The 10,316-nt window shown below is 34.0% G+C and overlaps 1 protein-coding gene across 1 annotated transcript; it reads right to left on the bottom strand.

Moving 5' to 3' along the window:
• Nucleotides 1–2,792: 2,792 nt before the first annotated feature.
• Nucleotides 2,793–5,931, bottom strand: LOC109173444 (cytochrome P450 94A2-like). Its single transcript, XM_019322674.1, has 2 exons — nt 4,297–5,931; nt 2,793–2,809 (listed from the first exon to the last, which is right to left on the bottom strand). The coding sequence occupies exon 1, from the start codon at nt 5,882–5,884 to the stop codon at nt 4,310–4,312; it is 1,575 nt and encodes a 524-aa protein (XP_019178219.1). The 5' UTR covers nt 5,885–5,931; the 3' UTR covers nt 2,793–2,809; nt 4,297–4,309.
• Between the last annotated feature and the right edge of the window lie 4,385 nt (nt 5,932–10,316).

Here is a 10,316-nt window from a genome sequence, read left to right as displayed (position 1 = left end):
TTTCCTTAATTACAAACAAAAAGATGTGATAATGAATGAATAAACTATAAGGTTAGTCCTCCTGAAAGTCTGAAACACAACGGCTTGAAGCAATTTTTTTTTTTTTAAAAAAATTTTCTTTCATTCTGAGCGGTTGATTTAGATTAGATCAACGATTCAGATCTCACCTCATTTTTTACATGGAAGCTCATTCACATATGATTTCTTCCCTATATATGAAATTAAGATGAATTAACACGGCGTTTGGTTAGAAGGGGGAAATTATGTGGGAAAGGAATTGTAATTCCATGGGAGTTGAATTACTGGGAATAAAGTGGGAATTTAAATTCCAGTGTTTGGTTGACAAGAATAAAATTACTGAGAATTTCAATTCCAATGTTTGGTATACATGGGAATTGAAAGGGAATAAGTAGTATAAAGTCAAAAATGTCCATTATTGTTGTTAGACATTAATTTTAGGTTAAAAAAGGAAAGAGTAATTTTGAATCATCACTATCTTTTTTTCCTAGGAATTAAAATCACGGGGGGACATGAGATTTTAATTCCATGAAAATGGGGGAATTGCAATTCCATGGAATTGCAATTCCCTCCAACCAAACAATGGAATTTAATGGCATTTGGAATTAGGTGGGAATTAAGTGGGAAGTGAATTTAAAATTCCTCCAACCAAACGCCCTGTAAAGGTTTAATTATTAGACTAATATTTAAGTTTAGTAATTTAAAGAATTTAGATAGAAATTAAAAAACTCACCGCTGAAATGAGAATAAAAAAAATCTTATTTTGTCCGTTGTCATCCTTATGTCTAGGGAATAACTATAATAAAGAAAATATTGAATAGATGCATGTTGCCAAATTTTTGGTTGGACAAAGAAAATTTATAATTTGCTTAGCGGCGGTGGGCATGCAAATTGCCACTATGCGAAGTATTAGTTATTGCAATTTTTTGTGTTTTGTTTTGGGTACTATCGACTCTGTTACAAGATAATATCTGTTCATAATTATTTTTTCAAAATATTAAATCACAAAAAGTCAATATTATTCTCACTGAATCTTAAATTAATAACTTCTCAATTAAAACTAATATGGTATCACTAGATCACAAGATAATTTGGTTTGAATGTTAGTTTATTAGTCGGTGAGGCCGTCGTACGACCACATTGACGGAGCCGAAAATGTGAAATCGTGGTCGTGGGTCCCACACCAAATCCAAAGTTTAATGGTGGTCGACACTTTACATGTCATTGAAATCGACCCAACCTTGCTTACTCCATCCATAACTAACCCACTCATATATATATATATATATATATATATATATATATATATATATATATATGAAAAATTCAAGTGCGACGGGGTTCCATAATACACCAATCGTGTTAACGAAAGGCACCAACAGTGTAATGGAAACACACCATAATGAAATGCAAAAAAAACATCAAAAAATACACAACACACCCCAAAAAATACATCATATAACTCACCACCGCTAATGGTGTATTTTCGATCCGAACACTGTATGATGCGTTTACTCACACCTAATGGTATGTTTTTGGTGATGCGTACCTAATTTGTGTGTATTTTTGTGATGCATTTTCTAACGTTGATGGTATATAGTTGCTTAATTATTGGTGACGCCGCACCTGAACCTATTATAAAGTAAGAACAACTTTGTCCGATAAAAAAATAATAGCACAATATTTATAAAGTAATGTAAAATTTTTACCATTATAAAAATACATACAAAAATTATTAATACCATAATGACCTAAATCATTCCTCATAATGTAAAAGCATAATTAAAATATAGTCATGTTTTAAATAATCAATAGAAGATTAATTAAACGAAAATAAAAGAAAAACAAATTTAACCTAGATTTGTTCTTAGAAAACGATTTTCAAGGTTCCTTATTTGTAATATTTGATGCTCAACTTTGAATGTTATATATATAGTATGACTAATTTTATTTTTTTTTTAAATAAAGAAACTCATTCATTTAATCATAAGATGAAGCGATTACAAATAAGATCGATGGAATGGTATACCATTTCTTACGGTCAAACATAGAAACAACTTCCATAGCAATGCTACAAAGAACTTAATTGATTCGCAGACTGTTTCACAAAATTGAAGCTGAATTCGTTATATGAATTTAACGATTCTTTAATATCATTGAAGAATTGATCAAGCGTAGTCAATACTGACTTTGGTTGAAAAGTCTTGCACACCACCTGAGTGTATGTTTTCCATCTATCATTCATTGGCAATATATATCCATCGAGCTGAGCTGCAGATGCTCTTTTACATTGTCATCTTTGTCACCCAGGATAAAGTTCACATACGCCGCCATGACCAACTTATATGTTCCACACTTATGAAGAAAATAATTAAACTCGCCAAAATTAAAGAATTCCGTAACTGTAAATTTTAATAACGAAATATTCCGATCCGTTAACTATTTATTACTGTTAACTTACTCATTGATGAACATATATTATGAATATGTTATATATTAAACAAATACAATATAAAATTTAAACTTTGGTCAATAAATTAATATATATTGTGGTATAATTAATAAAATGTTCTAGCTAGTTATGTTCCAATTGAATTATTTTGAGTCATCACGTGAAGATTTGAACTACAACATTTCACTAGGATTCAGATAGCGATGTGGTACCAAAAAAGCTAGAGCACATTAGGACAGGGCTAAGAAGAACATGCATGCATGAATGCTCAACATATCAAATCTTTTGGTCCCTAACTTTCATCGACCACATATATACATGCTAAGAATAATTCATCATCTATAGTACACCTCGTCTTTACATGACATATTTGCACCTGCGGTCCCAATTCATTCCACTACTGTCGACTAAAGTTTCTAGTCTCTTCCTAGTTTTGTTTTGTTAATAACATCAAGCCAAAACATATTTAAGATTACCCTTAGGGGGCGTTTGGTTCAGGTTATATTATATAACCAAGGGAATGTGACATTCCCGAGCTTACATTCCTATGTTTGGTTCATTTTCTCTGAGGGAATATAACATTCCCAGGGAATGTAACATTCCCTCCACATAGGATTTTGAAGGGAATGTGATTCCCTTCATTTTGTTAGGTAATGTAAGATAACCTTGCATATTTATGAATTTTGTCATTTTAATTCTAATTATTTAAAGATATATATTTTATGTTAGCTTATTATTATTATTAATATGATACCGTTATCTTATTTATTTAATTTAATGATTAAATTTATTAAAATATATGAAAATATGTTAAGGATATTAGATATATATATATATATATATATATATATATATATATATATATATATATATATATATATATATATATATATATATATATATATATATAAAGATAACCCTAAACCAAACATGATAATATTACATACCTCAATTTTAACCAAACACGGGAATCTAACATTCCCAGTAATCTAACATTCCCAGCAATCTAACATTCCCTAAGGTAATCTTACATTCCCTAAGGTAATCTAACATTCCGTGAACCAAACGGCCCCTTAAGGTGTGTTTAGCTTAAACATGGAAATTAGAATCAGAATTAGAATTAAATACTCAGTAATTGGAATAGATAGATAGAATTTGGTGAATGTATGTATTTTGCATGTTTAATTTGGTAGTACGATGAAATTAAAATGATTACCAATATTAATGTTTGGTGATATATAACCCTATAATCGGAATAAAAATTTTAAAAATATAAAAACAAAAAAATCTGTGATAATTGAAGTGAATATGTAGGTAATTAATGCAATGGGGAAGTCGATAAAATGAGAAGAAACGAGTGAGGAGGCGACGGAATGAGGAGTCAGGGATAAGTCGTCTGAACTAATGAAATGATACCTTATTTAAATTAGGTAATGAGTTTTGTAATTATAGAGGTGCTAAATAATTGGAACAAAGACCTGAGATCAAGTCTCACCAGCGATAGTGTGAGATCAGAGCAACCTCTCAAAGTGAAGGGGCTCCCTGTGCGCAATAATCAAAGGTCTAGCTAGCCTCTGTGTTCAGCTGAGTTATCATAATATATTTACATTCTCCCAAATGTTCTGTTGGGTCGTGGGGCCCTTGGAGTTGGGGATTCAACGATTTGGGAACAATAATGAATGAGTCATATAGTATTAATTAAGTTAATTAAGCATGCATAATTAAGGGAAGAAAAATAAGATAGAAATATTACAATGCAATATGATATTGATAGATATATGATAATCAAACTTAACAAATGAAACGACAATCCAAGCTAAGAATACATCATGGTGGTAATTAAGTGGTGTCATCAGCAGCTGGCCTCTCCACAATCCTAACCGGAAACCCACCCATCATTTTGGACGTCAAGTCCGCCGTGTAAACCGGCTGAAACGCCTCTCCCGTCGCCGGAACCACCGTGAACCGCCTGAGAACACCCGCCACCACTCTCTTCATTTGCAAGAAAGCCATCTCTTTTCCCAAACAAACCCTCGGCCCGGCTTGAAACACCGGATACGTAAACGGGTCTTTACCCACGAACGTATATTTTCCGGTCACCGCGTCCCGGTCCAGCCACCGCTCGGGGCGGAACAGCCGCCAATCCGCCCCCCAAACCTTCTCCACCCTCCCCATTGCATAGGGGTGGTAGCTCACCCTTGTCCCCTTCTTCACCGGAGTCCCGTCCGGCAAAACGTCGTCCTGAGTCGCCGCTTTTGTGTCCACCGGCACCGGCGGGTACAGCCGCATAGTCTCGCAGAGTGACGCGTGGGTGTACACCATCTCTTTCACCTCATCGTACACCGGCGTTTCGCATTTCGCCGCCGTGAAGACTTCTCTCACGATCTCCTCTTCCACTCTCGGGTGCTTGAAAGCTAGCCAGAAAAACCAGGATAATGCGGCGGAGGTGGTGTCCCGGCCGGCGAGAATAAAGCTTATCACGATATCAGTAATGAAATTCTCGTCGGAGTGGCCGGAAGTCAAGAACCGGGACAATAAGTCAAGAGAATCAACCGACGATTTGGGTTTCTCCCCAATTTCCTCCTTCTTCTCTCTAATCATTTTTCTCGCGAATTCCCGGACCTCGCCGACGACTTCCCGGAGCTTCTTCTCCGACCCGACGTTCAAAATCCGTTTAATTTTCCAAAACAACGGGACAATAGAGTTAAACCTCTCGCTACTAATCCGCACAGATTCCTCAAACGCCACCGCGAATTTCGCCTCCGGGAGACACGGCAACAGATATTCCGGGTCATACCCGAACGCGATTTTACAAATGTTGTCAAACGCGAACCTCTGAAGAATGTCCTGAAGATCAAGAACGCCGCCGCCGCCGCCGCCTGCGGCGGCGGCGGCGAGAATCGGAACCAGGCGTTCCGTGAGCTCCGTATCCACGACGATCTCCACGAATTTACGCAGAGACCTCATATTAAACTCGTAGCTCGCCAATTGCCTCTGAAACTTCCATGTCGGCCCATCGGTGTTAAAAATCCCCTGACCCATCAAATCCGCTAGGGCTCTCTTGGAGATCTCCCCTTTCTGGTAGACATGGAAGTGGGTTTTGAGCATGTGTTCCACGTTGGAAGGGTTAGCGGTGAAGACTTGGACGTAGCCCAGAGGGCGGTGGAGGACGAACGTTAGGTTTCCGGTGCTGTTTATCACCTCCGCGATCCACTGCACGCGGCGGCGCTGGTTGGCGAGGATGGAGAAGAAGGAGCCGATGATTGGGTAGGCTCTGGGGATCTTGGTGGAGTTTGGAGGGAAGAGATTGTTGAGAGTTTTCTTCAAGTTGATGGTGAGGAGAAAGAGCAATAATGGGAATGCTAGGAAGGTGGTGAAGAGGATTAATGGTGAGATTATTGAGATCTCTGCCATTTTTTCTTCTCAGCTTTTGGGTGCAGTGTATGAGATTACAGGGACTGGTATTTATAGCCTTTTGCTGTGTTAATTTGTTTCACTTTTTGAGTCAAAACCTTATTCTCACCCCATCATTGCAAGAAATGATTGAATTGCCCAATTTAATTTAATACATCAAAATTGTACACTTCTACACATAAAAAATTCGTTCCAAACCTAAACTGTACTCCAATCTGACTGGAAGTAAGTATTAAGTGAACTGCTCAGACCATATTTGTTTATTTATGAATACGAGGGGCACTACCTTGACAAAAGAAAGACTAATTGTTAGAGACGACAGAAACCTACCTCGGTCTAATAATGTTGAGGGAGGATAGTGTTCTTCAAGAATATAGTGAAGTGGAACCGACAATACTTCAAGCAAAGGCAACCCCCACTTGCATGCGCCCGATATGATGGATCATATAAGTTTGCCAAAAGATCGAACAACACCTTTGTTTTGTTCTCTAAAAACATGTTCACTTAAATAGGGATTCTCATAAACTGTTTCATTTTTAGTTTGGAAAACTCTAAGATGCTAGTTAGTACTGTGTCAGATTGCACCGGTTATGACTATACAACCACCTATGTGTCATATACTATGAAGACATATTCGCATATTATTCCGAACAACTTGATACATGTTATGTTGCTAGTTAGAGCATCATCAATAGTATGAAGATTTTGAGAGGGTTTTACCGGTGTTATTAGGAAAGAGAAAATGAGAGAGAAAAAAAAAAAAAAAGAACTAAAATTTGAACATTAAAAAAAAAACAAAAAAAAAATATTTAGGCGCGAGAGTCCTGAGGCGCAATTCTCCTCTTTGTTGGCGGGACCCGGTCACTCACTATCAAAATCCTCATCTTTGCAGGTCACACTCAACTTTTCTCTCTCTTCACTTTCTTTCTTCCAAATCATATTATCTTTCTTAAAATTTGTACACAACCCCCTTAATGGCGATGCCCGTATACAAGTAACTATAACAAAAGTTATGTTTTTATTACTAATGAATAATGATAACTTTTAACATTAGAGTATAAAAAGTTAAACATTTATATTTTTTTTAATTGTCAATTATCCATCAAATCCAAGTACATAGAATTGACATTTTTAATAAAAATTGATGATGAATCAATTTTGAATAAGCATTATCTGCACGTGAAGAATTTTTCCTCCTACTTATATATTGGTTTGCAGACTTGCAGTCGTTTGCCCATTTTACCTTTAAATGGTCACATGTTCTAATCTTGTGGTCCTGCCTTTTTTTTTTTTTTTTTTTTTTTTTTTTTTTTTTTTTTTTTTTTTTTAAATCAAGTTTTGAAGCATATCTCAATTAGACATAATATTATATGTATTCTCATTTTTTATTTTTATTTTTAAATTTGATATGATATTACGGTAACATACTTTATTGATTCAAAAAATAAATATACTCACAGACTACTCTTTTTGTTCATTTTCTTTTCTTTCCCTCAATAAATTGTGAATATATGACAGAAGTTTTACTTTCTAAGAGTAAATTTATCACATAGTAATTACTATATATGTAGTTCCATGTATGTGCTTGCTTTTTAGCCACCTATATGCTTAATTATTAAAGTTAATTAAAATCTTATCCCTAGAAAAAAAAATTATTTTTGAAAAAAAATTATTAGAATATTTCTTACTTGACGGTTATATTGTTGTCAACTCGAATGTTTACTTTGAGTGAAACTCGCCTTATTACCCTAGTCAGTAAAAAAGAATAACAAGGAGGTAAATCAACCTAAATTATCAAAGTGACTTGTTCAGCCAATATATACATCTTTCTCAAGGAATTAAACTTAAAACTTTGTCCAATAGGCCATGTGTCATTGTGATAACGGGTGACGAAGATTGAGTTATTATTATTATTATTATTATTATTATTATTATTATTATTATTATTATTATTATTATTATTATTATTTTATCTATGCATGCATGCATGGAGCTGTACATTAAATGACTCATCTTCACGTGTATCGGTGTATGCTGGTCATTTTCTCATAGCCAGCAACTTTAACTTCAACCAATTAATAAAGGTAATTGTGTTGCTTTGCATGCAATAATTAATGCACTTTTTGTGATTTGATAGATATTTTGATAAGGGTGTTGCTATTAATCAACTTTTATGTTTTATAGGAATGGCTTATGTTTTTTTTTTTTTTTTTTTTACATATTATAATTAATTATTAGTGGTGCAATATAAATGAATTAGTAATTATCTATAAATATAATGTACATATTAGAAATTTTTTCAACTAAGGAACCCAATTGATTGTTTCCGTCTCTCTGAAACGAAAGCAGCCATGGCTATAGTTTCAACTCATGATTTTTTTTAAATTTTTTTTGAAAAGATTAACTAATTAATTGAGTAAAATATGATTACATCTTATCTGTAATTATGTTGTTTACAATTATTATATAATAATAAATTTTAAATCCATATACATATATTCATATAGTAACTATGAATTTTTTTCATTATTAAAAAAAAAAATAAAAGCAATATTATCTCATCTTCAAAGTAGGCAAAATTGGTAGCACGTGAAACCTGCGTTAGGTTTATCCCAAAAGTTGGCCGCATTACACCGACCGGCCGTCGCCCACATTTCCATAACTAGAGGCCATATCAGTTTATGTCGGTCAAAGTAATTAATTATGGCGCACGCAATTATATGTGATAAAGAAGTTGTTAATTCATCGTAATAAAATCATTAAAAATCTGTCCAAATAATCATAATTAAACAATACTTTTTCATACTCCATCCTGCATAATGAAACTAATACAATCACTAATCATATTGCGTTTCAGAGGTTAATGTTTAATTCTTACTTATATTATAGAATAAATAACAGCTTAAGAAGCGGATCACATGAAAAAGAAGGGTATTGGGGGGCATCCTCAGTAGTGGATTTTTTGTGTGGTTTTTGAGAAGTTTTCGTAAGTGTGATTAGGAAAGAGAATAAAAGAGGGAAGATGAAAAAAGAAAAAAAAAAAAACCAAAGCTGATTTCGAAAGAAAAGAAAACGGTGTTGTTTACGCGCCCACTAGGCGCAATTTTGGCTTTCACGCGAGGCAAGTGTGAAAGTCCATTTCTGCTGTGGGTCCCACTTTTCTGCAAAATCTTGGATCTTTGCAGGAGGAGTTCTAGCCTTCTCTCTCCACTCTCTCTCTCCTCCATGTGGCAAAAGTTTTTGCAAAAATCAAGAAAAATCCCCCTATTGGGATGCCCTAACATGATCTTTTCTTGACATGTTCAAGAAGATTAGTCCACTCTTTGAGATTTTGGATGTGTTCAGTAAAGTTTTGGTAGGTTGTCTATTAGGATTTCGGATGTGTTTAGTAGTTCACTCTTTGAGACTCTTTATTTATGTGTCGAGATTTTTTTAGTGCATGTAACTTAAATCAATAAGATAAGAACTCGTGTCTAAGTTCATGACGTACTATTCAACTTAACACATCGCTCTCATCATCAACTACACCATACAAGAGGTGGTATATGCATGTTGTGCATGCCTTGATGTGACATGTGTCTCGAGTTGAATTATTTTGCCCCTTCCTTTAAAAGATTGGATTGTTGGGCCAAACAATCCAATTTACTAAATAATTTAGACAAAACATATATAAGTCAATGTTGAATTAATTTTATAGTGATAGAGATATCAAGGGGCCATTTACTAACTGGAAATTTCTGAAAATTTCCGGAAACTGGAAAATAGAAAACAGAAAACATATTTACTAACACAGTTTCCATTTTCAAAATTGAAAATAATTTCTGAAAATTTCCGGAAAACTGAAACACACTTAAAAACTGTTTTCAAAATAGAAAACAGAATCATCTATCATCTATTTAGTTATATGTCACTATAACCACATTACTATGATTACATTCATTATCATCTTATTTTACTTATCACTATCTTCTATCTTTTCTACTTACCTTACTTATTTAAACATAATTTATTTGCTTACACTTTAAAGTTAGACATTATTTACATTATCAAAATTAAGAATTAAACTCTATATAATGTTTTAGATTTTGATTGAACTCAATAAACTAAATTTTAGGTGAAAACTAAAAAATTAGAAAACAGAAAACAGAGAACAGTTTTATGTTAATAAACAAGTTTTCTAAACAGAAAACAGAGAATGAAAACTGAAAAATTAGAAAATGAAAACAGAGAACAGTTTTCTGTTAGTAAACGGACCCCAAATGTCTGGACAAATTATACAATGAATCAGAGCTCACCTTGCATTGTAGACCTTAGTCCAAAATTAGTTATGTGTCAATAACACATAGTAAAGCAACATGTTTATTTTGACCCTACCTGCATGCATGATATATTGATGTGATAGCTCACTAGCTTTCAGTGCATATACCTTTGT

The sequence above is a fragment of the Ipomoea nil genome, unplaced genomic scaffold, assembly GCF_001879475.1.
Source record: "Ipomoea nil cultivar Tokyo-kokei standard unplaced genomic scaffold, Asagao_1.1 scaffold0482, whole genome shotgun sequence".
In the NCBI taxonomy this organism is placed as follows: domain Eukaryota; kingdom Viridiplantae; phylum Streptophyta; class Magnoliopsida; order Solanales; family Convolvulaceae; genus Ipomoea; species Ipomoea nil.
The sequence above is the reverse complement of the archived record's forward strand: the minus strand, read 5'-3'. Positions and strand labels throughout refer to the sequence as shown.

What these genes read in the sequence shown, in the direction of transcription:
- LOC109173444 (XM_019322674.1), bottom strand. Translation starts at nt 5,884, where the DNA reads ATGGCAGAGATCTCAATAATCTCACCATTAATCCTCTTCACCACCTTC.